This window comes from Panicum virgatum, chromosome 3N, assembly GCF_016808335.1.
Source record: "Panicum virgatum strain AP13 chromosome 3N, P.virgatum_v5, whole genome shotgun sequence".
Lineage (NCBI taxonomy): Eukaryota > Viridiplantae > Streptophyta > Magnoliopsida > Poales > Poaceae > Panicum > Panicum virgatum.
In genome coordinates this window covers 35,845,719-35,872,767 of record NC_053147.1, presented here as the reverse complement: position 1 = coordinate 35,872,767, position 27,049 = coordinate 35,845,719, and the positions used below count along the sequence as shown (strand labels likewise).

At 52.3% G+C, this 27,049-nt stretch overlaps 1 protein-coding gene across 1 annotated transcript in view; it reads right to left on the bottom strand.

The window, feature by feature from the left end:
- Positions 1–5,997: 5,997 nt before the first annotated feature.
- Positions 5,998–27,049, bottom strand: part of LOC120665851 (phosphoglucan, water dikinase, chloroplastic-like) — a 28,842-nt gene continuing 7,790 nt past the window's right edge. The window contains exons 12-19 of the mRNA XM_039945535.1: positions 19,981–20,051; positions 19,747–19,864; positions 19,376–19,462; positions 19,203–19,289; positions 19,050–19,126; positions 10,650–10,815; positions 10,417–10,549; positions 5,998–7,221 (exon numbers count right to left, since the gene is read on the bottom strand). Coding sequence (XP_039801469.1) covers positions 6,320–7,221; positions 10,417–10,549; positions 10,650–10,815; positions 19,050–19,126; positions 19,203–19,289; positions 19,376–19,462; positions 19,747–19,864; positions 19,981–20,051 — 1,641 coding nt within the window. The 3' untranslated portion in view covers positions 5,998–6,319. The remainder of the gene's footprint in view (positions 7,222–10,416; positions 10,550–10,649; positions 10,816–19,049; positions 19,127–19,202; positions 19,290–19,375; positions 19,463–19,746; positions 19,865–19,980; positions 20,052–27,049) is intronic.

Genomic DNA, 27,049 nt, shown 5'->3' with positions numbered 1-27,049 from the left:
ATCTCTACATACCATGCTCCCCCAGATTTTGCCATCTTTTGTAAAGATGGCGTATCAATAAATCTCTTTGTTTGGGTTCTATCTGTTAAAAACTTTATACATATGCTCTGTAAGCGCCATCTTACTATCTTGGAGGGTCGTCCAGCATGAATGCCGGAATTTAGCCATTTCTTTATATAGGAGTATCACTATAGTGACCGTTGTACTCCCCCTGACGGTCACATTCATTCTTTAATAGATCATCTCTTACTTTCAATGCACATTACAGGGGAGTACCTTTCTTAACTGTCTCATATTTCTCCCCCTCGAAATGTGGCTTGAACTTTTCTGCCTCAATTTTGAAAACTATTCACAACTTTGTGAATGAGAAAACTTTTATTACTTCATCCACATGATTATGTTATGCAGAACAAAGTATTTTCTTAATTCGTGTGGGAGTACCTTTTATTCACTTTATTTTGATAACTCAATAGAGTCATTTATTCGATATGACAATACTTTTTCCTCATTTCACTTCACGAACTCAATAGAGTCTATTACCAGTACTTTAGCAAGTCACGCTCGCAAAACTTTCTTACCTTGAGGTTCATATGTAACTTTCCATCCTTCATTAAACTCAATGAGTGCTTAATCTCTGTGACACAATAGAAGTGCCCGATCAATTGTAGAATAGCAAAGCTACTCCAAACTTTTCTCCCAATGTGGGATGAACCAGTACATGAGTCATCACAACTTTCTCCCGCCATGCAGGATTAGCACTATGCCAACTTTATCCCGTCATGCGGGTTATTTCATAATTTTCCAAACAAAAATGTCAGGATCGGTTCATATCAAATTCAGAAATAAATCTGAATATTCCATAACACACATGCTTAATCCGACGTTGGTAAAATTAAAACATGTATTGACTTATCACAACTTTGAATGAACTGAAAATGAATTCTTTTTGATAGAGAGTACATAAGAGACATTTCTTAAAATGAACTCCTATTGCTTTATCTACTCTTCTTGGATAAATATCCTGAGTACTTTTCCTGTCAAGCCGTTCTTTACAGAGAATATATTCTCTTATGTAATGACCTTCTTTCTTTCTGAGTCACAAGTACCCAGTTCATTGTCTTTCGTCCTTCAAGGACAACATAGAACTCTTTGTCTCAAAAGTCAATAATCAATACTTTAAGTTCTATTCTATATCACCATTGGGCAGAAATAGAATAATCTTTTACATTAATTCTAAATCACCATTGGGCAGAAAAGAATTAATGTATGGAAAACTCAATAAACTTTAAAACCATATATCTGCTTCTCAAAATTGAATTCTCCCGTTGGTTCGAATTTAATTAGAGGGTAATCAACTTTATTGCAGCGCAAACTAGAAAATACATTTCTCTAGTTTTAGAGCAGTTCTTTAGCTATTCTCTGAAATGGTCACTTTGATGCAACATTTACCAGAGACCTTAAACTTCAAGGTATGATTCATGAAAAAATTATAATAATGTTATCATCAACGTTGGTCAGAAAATAACAAACCATAATTAACTTTAAATTTCTCTTCCATGAGAAATAGCTTTGTGATTCCAGTAATGCTCAACTTTGAGACTTCAAATGGCAGAATAATGCCAAAACTCAACTTTTACTTTAAACAGCGGAAGCTTTTCTATCTTTTACCCACAGACAAATCATTTAAGACTTTTTGACTATTCTTCCAATTAAATCTTCTCGTTGGTTCCAACTTAATTGAAAGATAGCATCATTGTAGCAGCGGAAAATCTTTTCTTTATAGTCACAATACTTTGTACTCTTTAATTGTACTTTGTACTCATTTTCTCTCTATACAATTTATCTCGTTGGTTCAAAATTGAATAGAGATAAAACTGTACAAAACTTACTCAAATTAAACTCTTTAACCATGCTAAGAAGCAATACTGTGAAATTTTATCTCTAAACAATATACAGTTGGTGCAGAAATTGAATAGAGATCAAACTATAAAGTAATTCATTCAAAATACTATGAAAATGCTTCTGAAAAATAGGAAAAAAACATTGAAAATCACCACTGTGGAGGCGGCCCAAAAGCGAAAACTGGCCCGCGGCCCGCTCGGCGCGCGCCTCCCCCGCGCCCAGGCCGCAGTGTGGGCCTGGGCCGGAAAATCAGCCCGCGCTCGGCTCACTCTTGGGCCGAATGTGGCCCGACCGGCGGCGACCGCTCCTGGCCGTCGGATCTGATCCGACGGCCGGCCGCGTCCCTCGCGGGATCAAAACCCGGCCGGCGCCCGCCCCCCGAAACCCTAGAACATTTTCACTCTCCCCTTTCTGTCTCCACGCAAAACAGCGGCGGCCACGGAGACGACGGCCATGGCGACCGCGGAGGAGGCGTGGGCGGGAGCGCGCCGTCGTCGAGTGGCTTGGCGGCGGTGCCCCGAGCCCGCGCGCGCTCGTACCTCCGGCGTCCCGGACGGTGAGCGGCGGAGCCCCTCTGGGCCGCGCCCCGGCGAGCGGCGGCGCAGGACTTTTCCGCGCGGCGATGGCCGGCGGTGTTGGCGGCGGACGGTGAGTATCCGCCGCCCTTTGCTCTAGGGTTTAGGGTTTGACGTCGTTTTCGATCCAAGATCGATGTATTCATTCTTTCTCTTTGATTCTATCCCCTGCTTTCTCAGCGCCAAACCGTGCGGAGCAGCGGTGGCAGCGGGCGCCCGTGGCTGCCAGTGGAAAGGCGTCTGCGCCGCCGCTGTGTCTCTCGCCGGCGCGCGCGTTCGCCTGTGGGTGAGCGCGCCGCCGTCGAGCGGCCGTGCGGTAGTGCTTGAGCTGGAGCCCTCGCGGAGGCAGTGGCCGGCGACATCCAGGTGAGCGCCACCACCTTTCTTTTTGTTCTCTGTGGTTAGGATTTGGCGATTCCTTTGTGTTTTTCAATTCTCTCAGTTCTTTGAGTTCATTCGAAATCGTTTCCTTTTAACTTTCCCGATCCGAGATCAGTGGTCTTTTCTTTGATGTGTTCCTCGATCCAAAATCAAGGTCTTTCTGTTTCTTTCGATCCGAGTCCGGATCTTTCCCAATCTCAATCTACACTCTAGATTGGCTTTGATACCATTGATGGAATTAGGATCGACTAGGTGTAGATTGGAAGGTTACTTTCTTTCTCCAGGAGCCACTGCGGGTACGTCAGTGAGGATCTGCGCTAGGGCAGCGACGCGCAGAGACGACGTGGTGGTGACGGCGCTCCGGTGATGGCGTGGTGGCGCTTCCCGCCGCTGCAGCCCCCCTCTCTGATCGGGTTAGGGTTTTGAGGTGGGGAATAGTGGCGGCAGACGAACCTCGTGTCTCGAGCAGTTAGTCCCCACCTCCTCTTTATAGGCTGCGCGACGGGGGCCCACCAGCCTCGTCTTGGGCTGGGCCCCCGATCAGGGCGCGAGGTCAAGGGACCAGTTGTCCATTGGGGCAACTAGTGGAGATCAATTCCAACAACGGATTCATCGCATCGCCACTCAAATTAGTCCTCCGCCGCTCAAATCGGCCGTGCTCTGGGCAGGCAGTCGTCGCAGGGGAGTAAATCATCGAGTTGAGAAAGGACCGCGCCGAAGGGAGCACAAGATCGGGAAGAGACGTCATGGAACGGGAGCGAACTCTTCCAGTGTTTTTTTTTGCTGAGCGAGCTCATCCCGAATCTAGAGCAATATTCGCTTGGAGGAATCCCTCCATTCCTACGCTCGCGAAGCAAACACGGGACGGGACGCCGTCCCTCGTCGCTCCTGTACCAAACGGAGTCTAAGAGCGTCCACAATGGTAATAGTTAGTACTAACTATTTGGTTAGCTGATATGAAGGTAAGAGAGAAAAGAAAAGACTATTTAATACTATTGGACTCACACGCTTCTCTCATATATTTTTGAGCTACGTGAAATAGATTAGCTATTTGCTCGTCACTAGTGACTACTCTCTCGTACTTTTTTGTTGCCACATCAGATCTAACTAGATAATAACTAATCATTGCGGACGCCCTAAGCGGCTCAGAGGGGGTGAACCTGCCGACCCAAAGAAAGAAGCACTCACTTTTCAAAAAGAAATGGGGGTGGGGGGGGGGGGGGGTCTCCACACGGCAGAGAGCACGAAGATTCCGCGTGGGCCGCCCGCGACTTGGCCTCGAACAACGCTAGTGTGCCAATGCCGTGTCGACGAGGAAGCACAGATGGAGATCCGGCGCACCCGACTCCAACATGGCTAGGAAATATGAGTTCGCACGCACATGCCCAACGGCAACCACGCTTGTGGATCGCGGTGTTTCTCAGCATGCGCGGGGGTGTGCGTGGTGTGAGCGACAGCGCTAGCTGGGTAATGACAAGTGGAGCCATGGACAAAATGATGTTTTCCGACCTTAGTTAACACTTTATACTTTATTGATGGATATAGCACCGAAGGGATGAATCAAAATTTTTATGGCACTAAAGGGATTTTTAAAATTTTACGGCACTAAAAGGAGATGTTATAATTTTTGTGGTCTTGAAGAAATTAGCTTTGTTTTTGGCTCCCGAAAGAATCGTTGAGTAAGATCACCTCGGTGCAGCGACCTTTTTCTCATCTTTACAAGTAAATGCATTGGAATTATTATAAACCTATATTTGGAATGACATGGAGTGCACCAACATTTCACTGTAGGTAATGAAGTGACGCAACCATTTCAAAGTAAACCAGAGTAATGACGTAAATGAAGTGCGAAAAAAGGGCAAACTAGTAGTTTGAAGTGAAGGTAGTGAACTAGTGGTGGTGTAGCGATCATCCCCTATCTCTTCTTCTTGGACAACTTCATATCGGTAGGGTGAAAAAAAAATTGTGCCCAGCGCAGGGCAAGCGTCCAAAGATTTCTTTTTTTTTTAAAAAAAAGACTAACACCACTCGACTATACATCAGCCATGAGTTCCACATAGGTTGTAACAACGGAAATGCTATATATATATATATATATATATATATATATATATATATATATATATATATATATATATATATATATCAGGCGTTCGATACAGTTTAATTTCTTGGACGCGTGCCATGGTGCCAGCACTGCAGTAGCATCAACGGAAAGTCAGAAGAAAAAAGTCTAAATTACTCCTTTGAACTATAGCCAAAGTTTAGATAACCCAAAAAATTATCAGTTGGTTTATTTTACACCCCAAACTATGCCCTTTGGTTCAAATTATCCCTAATACAATTTCTCTTTATCATTTCTCCATGCATAGGTGGAGTTTTAAGTTAAAATTTTACAAGATGATGGTACACATCATAAAACATCTTAGAAAAATACATCATAATTTTTTATCATTATTTTGATAGATCAAGATATTTAATAATAAATTAATCATTGAAGTACAAAATTATATGAAAAATAAAGATGAAAAAATTATAACAAAATTTGAAATTAAAATTCAACTTGTATATTGAGAAACAAAAAAGACAAATTGTGTATAAGGGTAAAATGGACTAAATTGCATAGTTTAAGGGGTAAATTGAACGGGTTCATATAAACTTTGGCTATACTTGAAGGGAGTAAATTGGACTTTTTCCAATCGAAAATGCTCACTGTAATGCCTAGTACAAACATCACAGAGCCCATGTAAAATTTAGAACATGTACAACAATTTAGACAGCTGCTATCTATTTGACACACATAGATAACTAAATAGACATCTCTATAATAAGTTATCTGTTTAGGTATCTGTGTGACATTTAATACATACTCTAATTGGTGTGTTTTGCATGGAAGTACAGGCCAAAGCAGTAAACGAAATAATAAACAACAACGTACTCTTTTCTTATTTAATGATGACCACATCAGCTCATTTTACTTATGTGAACTTACATATATGTACAGCCGTTGTTTGTTGTCTAACTGTTGTACATGCCGGTGCTTCTCTGCCGCATTAATTAACGTCGCTACATATAGTATATAGCATTTCCGTTTATAAACAATGGCATCGATAATATATGTAAGTCTTAGCCAATACTGTACTTCTGAAAATTAAATTTTAGATTCAAAATTTTGTGACTACGATAATGATGGATATATTCTCATCCCTAGCTAGATTATTACATTTCACGTCCCGTAGATTCTGATTATTTACATCCAAAAGAGGTCACTATACGTCGTCACATTACTCAAGTTTGTTGTTCACAAAAATTGATCAAGAGAGTGGCTGGACCTGGCCAACTCATTATTTTAACTTCAGGCAAGGTGTTTAAAAGGACTCGAATAACTGCTGTGTGCTACAGAACCCATTTTATTCACCTAACCAAGTATAATCACACTCATCTTAGCAAAACTTTATTTACTATGGCTGTGGCCTGCTCTGCACTATAAAGATATCTCTGCCAACCAGACAGCCTTCCACATCTTGGGCACTCCCGAACTTCTGCTCCAGATACTGCCCAATTGCAGCGAGTCGCTGGCCAAACTGCCCCCTAAAGGTAGCATCAACTGATAATGGCTTCTTGCTGTAATCTACCGTAAGGCGAACCACTTCTCCATCAGCAGGACCAGAGTTGAGCACCACCATCTCCTCGCTGAAGTTTGCGAAAGCTAGAGTTGTGACTATGCCATCAAATTTGTCACACGAGAGTCTCCATGGAGTGCCACGGGTTCCAGAAGCAAGGGTTTCTCCCAGTCCAGGGGCAACCTCAGCCTCGACCAACTTGGGATCATGATCCGATGGGCTAACAGTGTGAAGCACAAAGGAGAGATCTGGCTGCAACATTTCTTGAACAAGAATGGCCATCTTCGCATCTTTCTGAGGGACACCAGCCGCTCGGCGGCTAAGGACTGCTCTCCTTGTGTATAATGATGCCCAAACCTGTCCAACCGCAGCTCCAAAGGAACTTGGGTCAGAGAGGCTGACATTAGGAATTGATTCATATAGCCCAGCAGCTGACATACCAGCCAAATCCTCCACATTAGCAGTAGATCTGACAATTAGTCTAACATTCTGATCGAATATATTTTTCAAAGATTCAATGATTTCTTTGGATGGAGAAAGAAGGGAAACCATTGCTTGAAGCTCTGAGGATAGGCTATCAAGTTCACCATTTTCAATTTGAGCGACTTCGATCCTCTCTAGAAGCTTTGTGTAGGATTCCAGTGATCCACTTTTCTTGAGGGAATCCTCCATGGATCCAAATGGAATCACTGCACCTGCAGGAACTCTGAATGCTGCTGGAATTCCTTGATCATTGTAAACTGCCGAACAATCAATGAAAAGCAACATAAGATAATAGAAAAGTGGAAGATAAGACCTTGAACTTGGAGAAAGCACTTTTGTTGTACCCCTATAAGCTTTTTCTTCAAGTACATAACATACAATGTCTACAGAACCATAAATGTTGTGATAAGGCAGATGGTAACAGGTATTGTCACTCTAGCACATAAAACGCTACTACCACGTTCTACATTGTTACTACGAGCCTACTTGTAGGATAATATGATTGGTGTATAATGGATTGTATTGCATTGAAGTCTCGGCCGGTATATATAAGAGTACAAGACTTGGGGGGCAAGGCTCACCGTATATCTACAACTACCAAATATACTCTAATACTCCCCCGCAGTCACAGTGGGAGCACCGCAGACGGTGAGACTGAAGAAGAAGCCGAAAGCAGAAGCCAACGGACTAACATCCCCCCGCAGTCATAATGTCGGTGTGGTGCGGATGCTGCGACTGGAGAGAAAACCGGCGAGTAACTCATACGGATGGTAGCCCTTTGTGCCGATGTCGAGGTATCCGAGCAGGAGGGCGAGGAGCCATGGTCGAAGATGCCGTGCATAGGATAGCCGTAGTCGAAGTAGAACTGTCGAGGTTGCCGAAGACGAGGTAGCCGCACATGAAGCCGCGGGCGCACGAGGAGGCGCCATAGTGGTGGCGTAATGGAGAAGACGCCGAAGACGAAGATGGCGACGCGTCGAGGCAGTCGTAGAGGGAGCGATGCCAAAGTCGATGCAGTCAGGCCATCGGACGACACATGCCCGGGTTTGCCAGGCTCAGGAATGTGCCGGGGACGATAGGCACGCACCGGTGTTGCCAATACCGGACGTGCAAGGGAGGATGCACAACCAGATGCCGTCGCCGGGGGGAACAGCAGAGAAGGCCTCCATGGCGGTCGCAGGCGCAGAAGAAGGCGAGGTAGAAGATGCCAACGCCTGCTGTTGCTGGAGTAGACGAAGTAGTCGGGGATGAGATGGCGACACTGGCGACGTGGTTGTGCTAGACAAAGCGAGGAGGGGAATCCAAACTGTCCAGCACAAGGCCGAATGATCCGGATGGCGCGGCGGCGCTGCTCGAAGGAGATGGCGAAGAACTCGTACAGCATGATGAAGACCATGCGCGAAGTGCGCAGCGACGAGTCAACGATGAGGTCGTTGACGTGGCCGGCGGCAGTGAGGAAGCAACAGCGGAGAAGACCACGGGGTGACACCACTACTGCCCGAAGAGGCGATGCAGGGGCAGCCCTTCGTACTCGGTGAAGGAGCGCGCTCGATAAGGACGGACGTCACGGGAGCCGGGTGGATCACGCACATCGGCTGATCAGACCGAGTAGCGTGAGGCGAGACGACGGTGGGCGAAGTTGGCAAAGGCGCCCCGATCAATGGAGGCGACGACGAGCCGGCGGAGGACGACACGCGAACGAAGCGGCGAGGTGGGCGGTGCAGACGGGCGTCCCCTAGGGTGCCGTCCATCTTGCCATGCCACATAGTCGTAGTCGAGGAAGAAGCCGGTGAAGTCGATGCCGATGTTGAAGTAGAGGCGTGAGGTCGACAGGCGGTGGGCGACTCAATCTCGATCAGTGATCGAGTAAAAGAGCAGAGAAATTAACCAAAACCCACGAGCAGCAATTTCTCGTGTAGAACCTCCGGGTGTTCGCAGCACCGGACTCCCCTCACCCTCTTATCTCTTTCCTCACCACGGCACCATAGCGCACGAGAGAAAAGAGCCAGAGGGGCGAGGGAGAGAATAGAGGGGCGGAACTGGCGGCCGAGACGACGGAGGGGCCGGCGGATCCCCGCCAGGGAGGAGCCGCGCGAAGGGAGTGCAGAGCCGCTCGCCATGAGGCGAAGGCGGGGTCGAGGTGGAGGCGCGTGGCCGGCCGCGGCCGCCGCCGGGCCAAGGCCTGGCAGATCGGAGGCAGCTTGAGGCGGCGGGGTAGATGGTCGGGGCGGAGCGGATCCACAGATGGTGGAAGAAATCGGTGCGGATCCAGATCCGCCAAGGGCCGCGGCGGATCCCTCCAGCCGTGGGGATGGACGGGGGTGGACGGTGGATCCTGCCGGCGGCGAAGGCGGTCGAGGGCGGAGGCCGGCGCGGTAGAGTCTGGCGCGACGGTCCGCCCGCGACCGGAAGAGGCTGGCGCGGATTCGCCGGAGGAAGCAAGGGCGGCGGAGCCGGACCGCCAGCGGTGGATCCCGCCAAGGGAGGAGGGAGGCCAGCGTACGACGACAACGGGTGAATTCTTCACGATCTGTTGCTGCTGGACGACCTTCTACAACGGCGGTGGGTCGATTCGATCGACCGCACAGACGAGGAGGGCGCTGCCCCCGGCGGAGGTCATGGGCGACCTCCCCGGGAGCGCGCTGGGAGGCCGTCGAGGAGGCGTGCAGAAGGCGCGCCGTGGAGGACGACCGGCGATGCGAGGAAGGCAGGGGCGTGGGTGGCGGCAGCGGAAGGTTTAGCCTAGGATCTCAAACCCTAATCTCGTGATACCATGTAGGATAATATGATTGATGTATAATGGATTGTATTGCATTGAGGCCTCGGCCGGTATATATAAGAGTACAAGACTTGGGGGGCAAGGCTCCCCGGGATACATATGACAGTCTACGATACGTATATCTACAACTACCAAATATACTCTAATACTACTGCCTACCGATTAAATGTATGCTTAATCTCGGTCACCTTTGATAAACACTAGGCTATTCTATTTTCATAAAAGGAACAACACAGTGTTATCAGCTAGATTTACTTGTTTTGATAATACCATGGGTGTAAACTAGATTCTACCAAACAGCAAATGTGAACTGATTTTCCTGTACTAGCAATGGCAATACAGAAATAAAATGATGACAAACATTGATTATGGAACTGCGGAATTAAAGTTATCTTACTATTTCCTGTTCAATACTTTTTCTTTTTTGATATGCAGAAATATACTTATTATATCTTTATTTTAAACAGAAACAGTAGGGGAAACCCCTACTGATGTATATATTTCAACCATCTAAGCAAATTGACTGAATTTTAATTCACACTTGTCAAATTTAAGAAATCTAATTCCTTAACAAAATATCCTGCTTCGTGAGATTGCATGATGACTTCTCCTTAAACTCATTAGAGATATCTATTTGACATACATTGATGAATCATTCCCCAGCAATATGTACCTTTATTTGACACTGAGGCCAGAACTGAAAGAGTTCCACATGCAGCAGCTTTTGCACCAGATGATTCAATTGATGCCTCTGAAAGCTCAAGCACACCAGACATAACATTCACACCTGAAGTATAACTCTTTGGCTGAAAAGGAAAAAAAAGTATGAGCAAGATTAAAGCATGCAGCGTAACATGTAATCGGCATGATATTCAGTTCAACGATTTAAGGAGGGGGGCAATTAACCATAGACACATCCAATGACTTGTCTGTAGCCAGTGATGGGGAGAATTCTTCTGGTAGCTCTCGCGCAAATAAATTTCCTCCACTGGATGGGTCTGAAGATATGGCAGCACTCCCATCTTCATTTGAAACTACTGATAGATCAACACTAGTGGATGATGCTCCCAACCTGTAGTAAACACATGTGAGTTTCTGTCCACGTCCACAAAAAAAAGGGCAACCAAACTCACCAACAATATTCAACTACCAGGGGCATAATTAGCAGTTGCATAATACTTCACTATCGTGTGGTGCCTAAATACTAACAATAAGGTTTACTACTAATTCAGTATGTAAGAACCAATTCTACTTCCAACAATTCCTTAATTTCACAAAAAAAACACTAACTTATACCATCCAAATAGGACTATCAATAGGAAAAATGGAATCAAAGAGCACAAGGGCATCTTAGGGCCTGTTTGTTTGAGCTGCAGCTTTTGGAGCTTTTCTGAAAAGCTGATGCTGGTTTTTTGTTTCTAAAAAGCCAATAATAGCTTTTAGATGATGCTTTTAACTTTGTTTGTGGGCTCAAAAGCTCAGAAAACTGAACTTTTCAGCTTTCCATATAAAATTAGCTTTTCAGAGCTTTTGGCTTTTGGGAAGCTGCGTGAGAAGTCTGCTGTTTGTTTGAGCTTCCGGCTTTTCACACTGAAAAGCTATCCATAAGCTCAAACAAACAAGCCCTTAGCAAGGGTTGGCAAAATATGAAAATGAGATCTAGGTGGGTACGTGTTGGGTCAGATGCTATGTTTTCCTCCCAAATCACAAGTCCTAGGAAATAATAAATAAGTAATTCACTAACTTTTGATCCCAATCTTCTTGCTACCACAAGGACCTCAAAATTTAAAATTAAATTAAATGAGACCTTTCTTAGAACAGTGATCCTCATCCAAGTAGGCAATGAGTTGATTCAAATAGGCAACCAGCTTTTTTTTATTGTAATACTAACACCTCACAAGGGTTTAGAAGCACTGATAAAGAGCCCGTTCGGCTCGCTGGACTGGGCTGATCAGCCCAGCCTCAACCCAGCCGTTCGGCGCCGACCGCCGGGAATGGTCGCTGCCTGCCTGCCGCCTGCATGCAACCAGCCAGTCACTGGTTCCAATAATCCAGCAGCAACAGTCCGGTGCCAGCCGGTACTATTTCAGCAGCCAGCCCAGCCATTCAGCCAGCCGAACTCAGCCAACCGAACGGAGCCAAATTAGCCAGTTCCCAATGGGATTTAATAATTTTTTGAGCCAATTTTGACAAAAACATCTCTAAAGAGATAGCTTTAGATAGGAGCGCTTGGAAACTAGCTATCAATGTACCTGAACTGTGACCTTTGTTTCTTTTGGGTTTCATCTCTTGCCTACCCTAACTTGCTTGGGGAAAAAAGTTACGTTGTTGTTGTTGTTTGTTGACAAAAACATGTATGAGAAGTATTTGGTTACATGTTTCGTTCTAAAGATGGCTATCGGAGTCACTAGTCCTTATTAGGAGAACTTCATCGGCAATTACTACCTCTGTTTCACAAAGCACAATGTTTGCCTAGCACACATACCTAAGAGGCACTACAGCAAACATTGGATCATTCATGATCTTACTAGATTGATGAAGCCTCTCTATATAAAGAGAGAAGATGGATCAATCAAATAAAAGCAAAGGGCTATCCACAGCCCTTTCTCTTGCTGGTGAGGAATCTTAGCTCTGGAGTATGGCAGGTGTTAAGGGGCTCTTTCACCACAGCCCCTAACCTGGGTAACTAGGGTTACTAGGTCTGGACGATCTTTTAATTCTAACAGGCGCGAATATAATCCGTTGTTCAGAGGGGTGCGTGTGGGTGTTGTCTCTTCTTCTATTAATGCAATAATACACAACTCTCCTGCAAGTTCGAAGAAAAAAAATCAAAGAAAAGCAAGAACATCAATTTATTACCCCCAGTCCCTTTTCTCCTATCCCTGCCCTTGTTTTGTTTTGTTTTTTTTATACAAAGTAGAGGTGCGTATCATTGCATTAAGAAGAATACAGAGCATACAACACACACACCCACATGGCAAGACATCAGTTATATTCGCACCTATGACAACAAATAACGACCCAACCAAACAAACAGCCCTTATGATGTGGCTACTACCTGGTGAGGTCATGTTTGCTTGGGTCCAGTGCCATCTAGATCAGTGATCATAACATATGGTATCAGTTTGCCCTAGTTTCAATCTGATCCCATGGCTTCTGCTGCTGAACCATTGGCCTTGATAAAGGCTAATGCCAAGGAGATAGCAAGTAGCACCATCAACACCTTTAAGAATATGGGGGGCATCCTCCTCCACATGCACACCATCCCCATGGAGATGCACAAGAGAGACTGCTGAGCGTCAGCAGAGGCAGCAGTGTGGCTCTAGGCGCGGTGGCACGCAGGCTACAAGCGCGACAGATGGCGAGGCTTATGCATAAGAGGAAGTAAACAACCGCGCACCACAGCCATCCGAGTGGAGGCAGCCATGGCTGCTGCATTAGTGCTGCTCCTGGAATGCCACTCACCACCATTGCAGCTGTTTGTATCATCCATAGTGTTGGTGTATATGTGAGCCCATGTCTAGAGGCCCATGTATAGGAACTATATATCCCACCTTTCTAGAGTTTGGAGGAATACAAGCCATTATTCTCTCCTACATGGTATCAGCCTAGCTTCTCTCTTCCCCGCCGCCGCCTCCTCCATGGCCGGCCGGCTGCCGGCCCCCTCCTCCTTCCCTTCCCTTTCCTCCTTCCCTCCTCTCTCCCCTGCTGCTGGCCGCTGCCCTGCCGCCCCTTGGCGCGCGCCTGCGCCTTGCGCGGCCGGCGACGCCTTGCTGCAGCCGGCGTCGGGCGTCGCCGGGGCAGATCCCGTCCCCTGCCTGGCCGCGCGCACGTCCCCTGTTCCGGCCGCCTGGGGCCGATCTCCCGCCGCCCCTGCGCCGAGCACTGCGGGTGCAGCAGCCGCCGCGGGAGCAGCGCTGGGGGGCACCGCCGCCTCCTCTGTCGCAGCTTTCGGGGCTCCGGCCGCCGCTGCCCTGCCTCCCTGGCGCGCCCCGGCAGCCGCGCTAGCCGTCATCGAGCACGCGCCGGCCGCGGGCGCTGTGGCCGCCTCTGCCGCGGGTGCCGCCGCCTCCTCTGGCGCCGCCGCGGGCCAATCCCCTCCCGGCGCACCTGGCGCCTGCCCACGCGCCCCTCCCCTGTTCCGGCCACCTGGGGCCGATCTCCCGCCGCCCCTGTGCCGAGCACTGCGGGTGCAGCAGCCGCCGTGAGAGCAGCGCTGGGGGCCACCGCCGCCTCCTCTGCCGCAGCCTTCGGGGCTCCGGCCGCCCCTGCCGACGCCCCTTGGCGCGTACTTGCGCCTTGCGTGGCCGGCGGCGTCTTGCTGCAGCCGGCGTCGAACGTCGCCGCGACGCCCCTCCTGGCCGCGCGTGGCCGCCCCACGGCGCCACCTCCGCCTCTGCCGCTGGATCCGCGTGCGCGTGGCTGCCCTAGGGCGCCGCCGCTGCTGCCGCCGGATCGCTGCCCCCGGCGCCGCCCCTGCTACCGCGCCCCTGCTAGCCGCGGCGCCGGCGCCCGTGCACATGCCCGCGCCTGCTACGGCCGATGCTGCTCTCGCCGCGGCCCTTCTCGCCGCCAAGTCCGAGGCTTCGGCGGCTCAGGAGCGCGTCCGTGCGGCTGCCCTCGCTTGGGACGAGCGCTCCGCGGCCGACACCCTCGCTCTCCGGGTCGCCAAGGCGGAGCACTACTCCCTTGTCCAGCCCGCCGTCCCCTTCACCGGCCACGGTTCTCTGTCCTCCCACCAGGCTCCGCCCTCTGGATCTGGTTCCCGGACCGGCCCCCTGCTTGGTGCTCCTCTCACCAGCCAGACCGGCGGTGAGGGAGGCCGCGGGCGTCGTCGTCGGGGCGGACGTGGTGGTGGTGCTGACGGCACTACTCCGGCTCCGGGTGGTATTGGTGAAGGCCGTCGGGGCACTCCGACCCCGACTCCGGCTCCCACTCCTGCCCCTGGAGGTACGCCCTGACCATCCTTCAGCGCCCCATGGTCAGGCCGCATCCCGATGTGGCCGCTTCAGGGTCAGGGGGGGCCTCGTCCTTAGCCCCAGCCGGCGGCCATGTTCACCGGTGCTGCTCCCCTGTTCGCGCCATCCTTCGGCACCATGGGGCTGACGCCGCCGGTCAGCACCGATTGGATCGCCGACTCGGGTGCCTTCTTCCACACCATCCCTGATGCCGGTATCCTCTCTTCTGTCCGACCCCCACACCCCTCTTGTCCTTCTTCCATCAGGGTTGGTGATGGGTCTTTGCCTTCCTGTCACTGTCGTGGGTTCTGCTTCTGGTTCTTTTCGTCTTCCCAATGTCCTTGTTGCTCCTCGGATGGTTCATAACCTTCTTTCTATTCGTCAGTTTACTGCTGACAACTCTTGTTCCATCGAGTTTGACTCTTCTGGCCTCACTGTAAAGGATTCGGCCTCCCGGCGTCCGCTCCTCCGGTGTGACAGCACGGGACCCCTTTGCACCCTTCGCCATCCGTCTTCCGCTGCACCACTCTCGCCTTCTTCTTCGTCTGCCGCCTTTGCCGCGACGCCGTCTTCTACCACCTGGCACCGCCGTCTTGGTCACCCCGGCCGCGACGTTCTGGCTCAGCTCAGCCGTAGTACCGATGTTCCTGGTACTAGGGCTCCTGCTGAGCATCTCTGCCATGCGTGCCAGCTTGGTCGTCATGTTCGTCTTCTTTTTTCTTCCTCTCCTTGTTCACTGTGACTTGTGGACCTCTCCTGTTCTCGGTCTCTGGCTACAAATATTATCTGGTGGTGGTCGATGATTTCTCACACTACTCTTGGACTTTTTCTTTGCGCGCCAAGTTTGAGACCTTCCCCACCCTCCTCCACTACTTTGCCTGGGTGTCCACTCAGTTCGGCCTCACCATTAAGGCCGTCCAGTGTGACAACGGGCGTGAGTTCGACAACTCCACCTCCCGTTCTTTCTTCCTCTTTCGGAGTGTTCAGCTGCGTATGTCTTATCCGTATACTTCTCCTCAGAACGGCAAGGCTGAGCGGATGATTCGCACGACGAACGACGTCGTACGCACCCTTCTGATCCAGGCCTCTCTGCCCCCGCGCTTCTGGGCCGAGAGCCTCCACACCGCCACCTACTTGCTTAACCGCCTTCCGTCCACTGCTTCTCCTGCTCCCACTCCACACCACGCTCTCTTCGGTACCCCTCCTCGCTACGACCTCCTTCGGGTCTTCGGGTGTGCGTGTTACCCTAACATCTCCGCCACTGCTCCTCACAAGCTGGCGTCCCGCTCGACTCGTTGTGTGTTTCTTGGTTACTCCTCTGACCACAAGGGGTACCGATACTTTGACCTCACCTCTCGCCGCGTCCTGATCTCCTGACACGTCGTGTTTGACGAGTCGGATTTCCCCTACTCCACCTCCTCCACACCTTCTCCTGACCCCGGTCCCTGTTTCCGACTGACCCGGTGGTTCAGCCACCTTTACCTGTCTGTCCTTTCCCTGCAAGTTTTCCCGGCACACCGGCACCGCTTCCGGTGATCCCTGCTGCGCCACGCGAAGCCCCGGTGCCCATTGTCGCGCCACGCGCGGCCCCAGGACCTGTCGTGCCGGGCGCGGCCCCGGGGTCTCCTGCTGTGCGGCTGTGCCACGCGCGGCCCCGGTGCCTCCTCCTGCACCTGCGCGGTACGCTCAGCCGGTACAGGTGTATCAACGTCGTTCGGTGCCGACACCGGCGCCACCGCGGTACGCTCAGCCGGTGCAGGTGTACCGGTGTCGGTCGGCACCGACACCGGCACCGCCTCCGGCTCCGGAGACTCCTGCGACGCCTACACCGGAGCCATAGCCGCCGCCGCCTCCGCCGACTCGCTATCGAGTCGAGCCGGCGGTGTACCACCCGCTAGTCGTCCATCGGGATCCTCGACATATCCATCCCATGGTGACTCGGCGGATGGCGTCTCAAGCCGCGACTCTCTCCGCTACCGAGGGGGAGCCGCGGGTCTCTCCAGTACCCTCCTCTGTCCGCGACGCCTTGGCGGATCCTCACTGGCGTCGCACGATGGAAGAGGAGTACGCGGCTCTTCTTGCTAACCAGACGTGGGATCTCGTGCCGCGTCCGTCTGGTTGCAATGTGGTCACAGGCAAGTGGATCTGGATGCATAAGCGTCGGGCTGACGGCACACTGGAGCGATACAAGGCTCGCTGGGTTCTCCGGGGTTTCACCCAGCGGACTGGTGTGGACTATGATGAAACCTTCAGTCCGGTGGTGAAGCCCGCTACGGTGCGCACGATCCTCTCGCTTGTGCTCTCTCGTTCTTGGCCTGTGCACCAGCTGGATGTGAAGAATGCGTTTCTTCATGGCACTCTGTCAGAGACTGTCTACTGCTCCCAGCCAGCGGGATTTGTGGACTCCAGTCGTCCGAACATGGTCTGAAGCTCAACAAGTCTCTATATGGTCTGAAGCAGGCTCCTCGGACTTGGTACTCTCAGTTCGCCACGTTCTTGCTGACATTGGGGTTCACCGAGGCCAAGTCTGACACGTCTCTCTTCATCTACCGCCGTGTGGATGAGACTACCTACCTGCTGCTCTATGTCGATAACATTGTGCTCACAGCCTCCAGTCAGCAGTTGCTTCAGCGTGTCATCTCCTCTCTGCAGCAGGAGTTTGCTATGAAGGATCTTGGTCAGCTCCACCACTTCTTGGGTGTCACGGTTGAGCATCGCCCGTCTGTCCTTCTCCTTCACCAGCGGTAGTACGCACTCGACATTCTGGAGCGGGCTGGGATGACCGATTGCAAGCCCTGCTCCACTCCTGTCGACACTCAGGCGAAACTGTCTGCTGATCTGGGTGCTCCTGTGGCTGATCCTACTGCCTACCGGAGTCTGGCCGGTGCTTTGCAGTACCTCACCTTCACCAGGCCGGACCTCACCTACGGTGTTCAGCAGGTCTGTCTCCATATGCATGATCCCCGGGAGTCACACCTTGCTGCGCTGAAGCGTCTCCTCCGCTACGTCCGTGGCACTGTGGACCTCGGCCTGGTGGTTCACCGCTCATCCTCTGCTGAGCTGGTTGTCGACACCGATGCTGACTGGGCTGGTTGTCCGGACACTCGCCGCTCCACTTCCGGCTACGCTGTCTTCCTAGGCGGCAACCTGGTCTCCTGGTCGTCCAAGCGGCAGCCAGTTGTCTCCCGCTCCAGTGCCGAGGCGGAGTACCGGGCTGTCGCTAACGGCGTAGCGGAGGCGTCCTGGCTACGACAGCTCTTGGCGGAGCTCCATAGCCCGCTCCCAAGAGCACGCTCGTCTACTGCGACAACGTCAGCGCCGTGTATCTCTCCACCAACCCCGTTCAACATCAGCGGACGAAGCATGTGGAGATCGACTTGCACTTCGTGCGCGACAGGGTCGCCATCGGCGATGTTCGGGTACTCCATGTTCCGACCACCTTCCAGTTTGCCGACATCTTCACCAAGGGACTACCCTCCTCGATCTTCTCGGAGTTTCACTCCAGCCTCAACGTAGCAGGTGGCTAGTTGTGGCTGCGGGGGGTATTTGCCCTTTGTACTTTCTTCTTGTCCAGTCTTGAACACCGCTGCGCCGGTTGTTCAGACTGCAGGGGGGTGTTCGCTTTCTTGTTGTCCAGTCTTGAACACCGCTGCGCCGGTAGTTCAGACTGCGGTGGGGTGTTGGTGTATATGTGAGCCCATGTATAGAGGCCCATCTAGAGACCGATGTATAGGAACTATATATCCCACCCTTCTAGGGTTTGGAGGAATACAAGTCATTATTCTCTCCTACACATAGCAGCAAGATCACTGCCATTGGTTGCTGCCACACCTGCTAGATTGTGCCTTCAGCCTGCTGTGACATACATGGGTTGGTTGACAGGAAGAGACATGGTCAACAACCCCCCCCCCCCGCAATCAACCCATCGATCTCATATAGGTATGGCCCTCTGAATCCTTAACTATAGCAGGAGCTCATGCAAACTTGCTGTCTTTTGCTTCTTGGTCGGCTTGCTGCGCTAAACAGACACCACCATGAGTCTATAATCGTCACTAGTGGATCTCAATATGCAAGTCTGCCCTATTGGTTGTTCGCCTGCCAATTGTTGCTTGATTTATTCAGTTGCTTTCTCATTCTAGCTACTAATTCAGTACAGGTGGTATAGCTTTACATATCACTTCAACTATGGAGCTGCTGATTTTAACACACACCCCGTAATTCAAATTTGAATTACAATTTTGTTATTCAGATAACTTAAAATATTGTCATTAGCAAAGTATAATTTTTTCAGGACAAGTAACACATTCCAGATTAGAACAAATAAAATGCTAGCAAAATAGAATATAACCTGACATATTTTCCCTCAAGTAACCTCATGTTTGCAATTGTGTCATCGTCTTCACAAGTTACGAATGCAACTTTCTCCTGGAAAAATATCAGCAGTTACATTTGTTAAAAACTTGAACCGCGAGGAAAAGAAAATGAGTCTTTTAGTACTAACTTGACGAGCTCTAACACCAAGATGGGATAGGTGAGGTAATTCTTGTAGAAGAATAACACCCACTATGTTATTCCCAGCAGCTTTGACCTGTCAAACGACGAGCCAAACTTTGGCTATATCAGTTATTTGTCCAGACAAGATCAACTAACCATTTAATAATTGTTTAAAGGTACCTCTTCATCTCCATCAGCTTTATTTACAACTAGCACGACAGGTTCTTTGATGGACGGCGGCAATGATCCAGGAACTATTCTTTCAACCTGAATAAAAGAACTAATGCCATAAAAAAAATTGCAATAAACACATGAATTTTCAACTGTAATATGACAAGCTAAGATGGGTTGGGCTGGTTTCAAAGATTCAAGGGTAGGCCAGACTTCTGCATGGAACAAAGTCATGTGCAACTCATAATCTGAACTGAAATCATGCTAAAAGCATATAGTCTGATATGACATAAATCTGTGTGAGCTATGCTCCAGTTTTCAATGACACTTAACATGAATGATAATATGCTTGACCTACTGCAACATATAATTGAAGATACCTGTATCAGAGCTCCATGGGCCACTCCAGGAACAAGAACATCCCAAACAGATGATCCAAGTACTGCTCGAGTAGCTTTCAAAAGCACAGTGCAAAGTTTGGAGACCTGAAAAATAATACTGAAACATATATAAATAGTTAGGTTCACATCAATTAGATTGATTTTTAATCTAAATATCAGTATCGTCCAAACTATATGTACGAGCACAGTACTGTTGTTCCAAAAAGAAATTACCCAGCACGAATTTCAGCCTCAGTGTATGTTCTTACACTGTTCTCTGGTATTCCAAGGGCTTTCCCAAGAACCTACATAAGCAGACAGTCACAGAGCACTATCAAAATTTAGCAACATCACAATTCACAAGAAAATTTAAGTAGGAAATAATAAATGGAAAATATGTTTGCTCATATTCTGGTGAACAAAACATCTACACCAGTAAGACAGTGATGCATTGGCCAAAGAGTCTGGTTTTGTTGTGAAGTCCAAATTTGTTAACAAATGCAAATTTGCAAAGTCAGGAAATCTAAACCCCGTGTACTGAAAGTTATAAATGCATATAAAGGTTTGTTAAGCTATGATATGAGTCCATGTTCTCTTAGATTTGGTTAGTTTATTTTCTTAGGGTGTGATTGGATGCCTGGACTAAGTGAAGCTTGACTTAGATATAAAAGATTGGATGCCCAGCCAGACTAGGTGTAGCCTGGTTAAGATCTAAACCAGTCCAAAGCCTGCCTTGTGCAATGCAAGCTAGCAGTGTCTGGTTTACCTGCGTAAGCTAAGCATGTGCTCTAAAGCAACAATGATGTGGTAACCTTTCCCTGACTGGAGGTTGAGTAACCCCTTGTCACTTGTGGCAGGTTGTAGGTTTGAAATTTTCGGCTAATTTTGTGGTCAGGTCTTTCTTGACAAGCATAGGTGATTAAATTCTTGCAGGTTTAGTGAGGGTGTGTGTTTGGGTCTATGTAAGACTCCTTCTCTTCTATTAATACACTGATACGCAGCTCTCCTCCGTGTTCGAGAAAAAAAATATTTTCGGCTAAAAAATGAACATGGCAGAAATTATGCAAACTTAAGCTTCAATTTGCATAAAAAGATTCCAAGTCCGCATCAAGTGAATAGTTACAGCAGTTTGCATGAATCGCATACTCTATGAGTTGGAAGGCTCTACTAGGAGATCAATACAGAAGCTAACATAGCAGAAAATTGACATAAATCGATTGCACTAACAGCAGTGAACCTGCAAGATCTAGTTTTACAATCTCTTAATGCTAGCATCAGGCTTTTGCAATTTGCAAATACAAAGTTTGCATAGAAATCCAATGTTTTATCAAAGAATCACCAACTCACATTTCTCAACAGTCAACACATGAGATCTGCAGAAAGACTAGCCAATGAAGCAAGGAAACCAACCGCTGTCTATAGCAGCCAACACTAGAGGCGTTGGTTAACAAATTGGGAAGAAAGCTAATAGTAGTTATCAGATTGGGAGCTTTAGGAGACAGTTAGGCATCCAGCTGCGAGTAGTTGAGACACGGCGGCATGGGACAAAACCATTCCTGTTGCAGCAGGCACAGGCGCGGAGCACATACAGTTGCAGCTGCTGCAGAGCACGTACCCCTCGCCGGCACAGGAGCTGGAGTCAGCAAGGAAGGTGCTGCTGGTCCCTGCTAACAGCGGAGGTCAGACTCGTGGAGGCAGCATGCCTTGTCAACAGCCAAAGAATAGAGGGAGCATGATGCACTGTGCAGACACGGCTCCTGGATATATTGCAGGAGTGCTCGTCAATGGAGATGCAGATGGCAGAGGAACGAGAGGAGTGGAGTTGAAGAATAGCGGTGCCAGGAGAAAGGCAGAGGAGGATGCGAATGCGATGGAGGTGAGAGGTATCGAACCTTGAGTTGGCGCGTGCACGATGCCAAGCATCGCTACGGCCATTTTCTGCGTTCTACAGGCGCCAGGCTTGCAGGCCAAAAATGTATAACCCAAGCCTGACTAGGAAGCCTATACAAGCATCCAAACACCATGGGCTTGTATGTGCTGGCCTGGTTGGGGGCTAAGCCACGGAACCAGTCACTACTTTGGTATTCCTCTATGATAAGTGGGAAAAAATTCTCTTTCAGTTAAGCAACAATAAATCTGTTGGAGTATATTGAGCCCATGTGTATAGAAGCCCACCTAGAGGCCCATGTATAGATTCTACATATACCCACCCATCTAGGGTTGGAGGAATACAGGGAATTATTCTCTCCATCGTGATATCATTAGCCTAGGGTTTCGCTCTCTCTTCTCTCTCTCTTCTCCCCTGCAGCCGCCGCCCCTGTTCTGGGCGCTGCAGCAGCCGCCGCCGGCGCCATGGCCGGCCGCCGGCGCCGCCCCTCCCGGCGCCGTCCCTCTCCTCCCCTTCCTCCTTCCCCCCACTTCCCTCCTCCCCTGCTTCTGCGGACGCATGGCGCCCCACCGCCGCCGTCCTGACCCCTGCGTCCGCCGCCGCCCTGACCCCTGCATCCGCCGCTGCCGCCGCCGCCTCTGCTACTGGCGCGGGGGGCGCGAACGCGGGGGGCACCGGATCTGGCGCCGGCGCCGCCGCCTGGGGCTCTCCGGCCTGGCGCGCGCCGGCCGCCGCGCTGGCCGTCATCCCACCAGCGCAGGACGCCGCGGGGGCCGCAGGGGCCGCGGGTGCTGCGGGCGCAGCCGCTGTGGGCGACCTGCAGCCCCTGCAGTAGCCTGCTGCTGCTACTGCCGCTGCAGGCGCGGGGCCAGGAGGTCCCCTGCAGCAGGCACCGACCAGCGACCCTGCAGCTGCCGCCGCCGCCGCCGCTGAGGCACATCGCGCTGCGGTAGCCGCGGGCAAGCAGACCGCCGTCGCAACTCCCACGTGGCCCGAGCTCGGGATGCCCCCTGCGGATGCGCCGCTCGCCGCCGAGGCACTCCGAGGACAACAGACCGACGCCGCTCTCGCCGCGGCCCTCCTCGCCGCCAAGTTGGAGGCCTCGACGGCCCAGGAGCGGGTCCGCGTGGCTGCCCTCGCGTGGGAGCACGAGCGTGCCACGGCCGACGCCCTCGCCCTCCGGGTCGCCGAGGCAGAGCGCTTTCTCCGCATCTCCTCCGGCCAGTTGCCCGTCGACCCCGAGCCCGGCAGCTCCTCCTCCCGCCGTGCCCCGCCTGCTGGATCTGGAGCCCGGTACGACCCGACCGACCCCATGGTCGCCTAGCTCCACCTCCAGGCCGCCGGCGTCCAGAACATCAGGGCCCTGGTCTCCGTCCTCCTCGATCCCGCGTCCTCCTCCTACGGCCGCTGGCGGGACCAGGTCCTCCTCACCCTCTGCCGCTACGCCCTCGACGACCACGTCCTCGTCGACTCGCCGATCGAGGTGCGGGACGTGACGTGGCTGCGCCTCGACATCGTCGCCCTGTCCTGGATCTTCGGGACCATCTCCCTAGATCTGCAGGACCTCGTCAGGACCCACGGCGGCACCGTGCGGCAGGCTTGGATGGCGCTCGAGGGGCAGTTCCTCGGCAACGCCAAGTACCGCGCCCTCCAGCTCGACGCCACCTTCCGCACCTTCGTGCAGGGGGACCTCTCCGTCGGTGAGTACTGCCGGCGGATGAAGAGCATGGCCGATGCTCTTCACACCTCGGGGATCCGGTGTCCGATCGGGTCTTGGTGCTCAATGTCCTACGGGGACTGAGCAGCACCTACGACCACCTGAAGGGCTGGATCGCCCGCCAGAGGCCTTTCCCCACTTTCCTGCAAGTCCGGGACGACCTCGCCCTCGAGGAGATCACCAGGGGTCTCGCACCCGGATCGCCCTCGCCCACCACCGTCGCGCTCGTTGCTACTCCACCGGCCTCCTCCGCTGCTCCTGCCACCTCCCTCCTTGGTGCTGCTCCCGCCGGGCAGACCGGAGGAGGGCGTGGACGTCGCCGGCGACGGGGTGGTGGTGGCACTGGTGGCCCTGCTTCTGGGAGCACCGGTACCGGTGGGGGCCGTCGGGGCGCGCCGACTCCGGCTCCGGCTCTGGCTCCCGCTCCTGCCCCTGCCGCTGGAGGTACGCCCTGGCCATCCTTCAGCAATCCATGGTCAGGGCGCATCTCGATGTGGCCGTTCCAGGGTCCCGGAGGGGGGCCTCGTCCTCAGCTCCAGCCAGCGGCCATGTTCACTGGCGCTGCTCCACTCTTCGCGCCGTCCTGGACCCCGCCCGCTCAGCCCAGCCAGCAGCCGACCTGGCCTGGGGGGTGGGACCAGGCCGCTCTGGCGCAGTCCTTCAGCACCATGGGACTGACGCCGCCGACCAGCACCGAGTGGATCGCCGACTCGGGTGCCTCGTTCCACACCACTCCCGATGCTGGTATCCTATCTTCTGTCCGACCCCCACACCCCACTTATCCTTCTTCTATCATGGTTGGTGATGGATCTTGCCATCCTGTCACCGCCGTGGGTTCTGCTCCTCGTCTTTCTAATGTTCTTGTTACTCCTCAAATGGTTCACAACCTTCTTTCTATTCGCCAGTTTACTGCTGACAACTCTTGTTCTATCGAATTTGACTCCTCTGGTCTTACTGTGAAGGATTCGGCTTCCCGGCGTCCGCTCCTCCGATGTGACAGCCTGGGCCCCTTTACACTCTTCGGCTTCCTGCTTCCGCTGCCTCACCTTCGGCTTCGTCTTCTGCTTTTGCCGTGACGCCTTCTTCCACTACCTGGCACCGCCGGCTTGGTCACCCCGGCCGCGACGTTTTGGCTCAGCTCCGCCGTAGTACCAATGTTCCATGTACTAGGGCTCCTGCTGAGCACCTCTGTCATGCGTGCCAGTTAGGTCGTCATGTTAGACTCCCGTTTTCTTTTTCTTCTTCGCATGCTGCGCAAGCTTTTGATCTCATTCACTGTGACCTGTGGACATCTCCTGTACTCAGCATGTCTGGCTATAGATATTATCTGGTCATTGTTGATGATTTTTTCTCATTATTCTTGGACTTTCCCTTTGCGCGCCAAGTCTGAGACCTTCCCCACCCTCCTCCGCTTCTTTGCCTGGGTGTCCACTCAGTTCGGCCCCACCGTTAAGGCCGTCCAGTGTAACAACGGGCGGGAGTTTGATAACTCCACCTCCCGGTCTTTCTTCCTGTCTCGGGGTGTTCAGCTGCGTATGTCTTGTCCGTATACCTCTCCTCAGAACGGCAAGGCTGAGCGGATGATTCGCACGACAAACGACGTCGTGCGCACCCTTCTGATCCAGGCTTCTCTCCCCCGCGCTTCTGGGCTGAGAGCCTCCACACCGCCCCCTACCTGCTCAACCGCCTTCCGTCCACTGCTTCTCCTGCTCCCACACCACACCACGCTCTTTTCGGTACCCCTCCTCGCTACGACCACCTTCGGGTCTTCGGGTGTGCGTGTTACCCTAACACCTCCGCCACCGCTTCTCACAAGCTGGCGCCCCGCTCGACTCGTGTGTTCCTTGGGTACTCCCCTGACCACAAGGGGTACCGATGCTTTGACCTCACCTCTCGCCGCGTTCTGATCTCCCGACACGTCGTCTTCGACGAGTCGGATTTCCCATACTCCACCTCCTCCACTCCTTCTTCTGATCCCGAGCTAGCGTCTCTGTTTCCGACTGACCCGGTGGTTCAGCCACCATTCCCTGTCTGTCCTTTTCCTGCAAGTGTACGCGCGGCCCCGGTGGCTTCCCCTGCACTTGGGCGGTACGCTCAGCCGGTGCAGCTGTACCGGCGTCGCTCGGCGCCGAACCCGGCGCCACAGCGGTACGCTGAGCCGGTGCAGGTGTACCGGCGCCGCCTCCTGCTCCGGAGGCTCCTGCGACGCCGACACCGGAGCCGTCGCCGCCGCCGCCTCCTCCGGCTCGGCTTGAGAGGGAGCCGGAGGTGTACCACCCGCTGGTCATCCATCGGGATCCTCGGCATATCCATCACATGGTGACTCAGCGGATGGCGTCCCAGGCCGCGACTCTCTCCGCCACCGAGGGAGAGCCGCGGCCTCCTCCGGCTCCCTCTCGAGCCGAGCCGGAGGTGTACCACCCGCCGGTCATCCATCGGGATCCTCGGCATATCCATCCCATGGTGACTCGGAGGATGGCGTCCCAGGCCGCGACTCTCTCCGCCACCGAGGGAGAGCCGCGGGTCTCTCCGGTACCCTCCTCTGTCCGCGACGCCTTGGCGGATCCTCACTGGCGTCGCGCGATGGAAGAGGAGTACGCGGCTCTTCTAACCAACCAGACGTGGGACCTCGTGCCGCGTCCGTCTGGTTGCAATGTGGTGACTGGCAAGTGGATCTGGACGCATAAGCGTCGGGCTGACGGCACACTGGAGCGCTACAAGGCTCGCTGGGTTCTGCGGGGGTTCACTCAGCGGCCTGATGTGGACTATGATGAGACCTTCAGCCCGGTCGTAAAGCCCGCTACGGTGCGCACGGTACTCGCTTGCGCTCTCGCGCACTTGGCCTGTGCACCAGCTGGACGTGAAGAATGTGTTTCTTCACGGCACCTTGTCAGAGACTGTTTACTGCTCTCAGCCTGCGGGATTTGTGGACTCGAGTCGTCCGGATCTGATCTGCCGGCTCAACAAGTCTCTCTATGGGTTGAAGCAGGCTCCTCGGGCTTGGTACTCTCGGTTCGCCACGTTCATGATGACACTGGGGTTCACCGAGGCCAAGTCTGACACGTCTCTCTTCATCTACCGCCGTGGGGATAAGATTGCCTATCTGCTGCTATATGTCGACGACATTGTGCTCACAGTTTCCAGTCAGTAGTTACTTCAGTGTCATCTCCTCTCTGCTGCAGGAGTTCGCTATGAAGGATCTCGGTCAGCTCCACCACTTCTTGGGCATCACCGTTGAGCCTCGCCCGTCTAGTCTTCTCCATCACCAGCGGCAGTACGCCCTCGATATTCTGGAGCGGGCTGGGATGACTAATTGCAAGCCCTGCTCCACTCCAGTCAACACTCAAGCGAAGCTGGCTGCTGATCTGGGTGATCCGGTGGATGATCCTACTGCCTACCGGAGTCTGGCCGGCGCTTTGCAGTACCTCACCTTCACCAGGCCGGATCTCACCTACGCTGTTCAGCAGGTCTGTCTCCATATGCATGATCCCCAGGAGTCACACCTTGCTGCGCTGAAGCGTCTCCTCCGGTACGTCCGTGGCACTGTGGACCTCGGCCTGGTACTTCACCGCTCGTCCTCTGCTGAGCTGGTGGTCTACACAGACGCTGACTGGGCTGGCTGCCCGGACACTCGTCGCTCCACCTCCGGCTACGCCGTCTTCCTGGGCGGCAACCTGGTCTCCTGGTCGTCCAAGCGG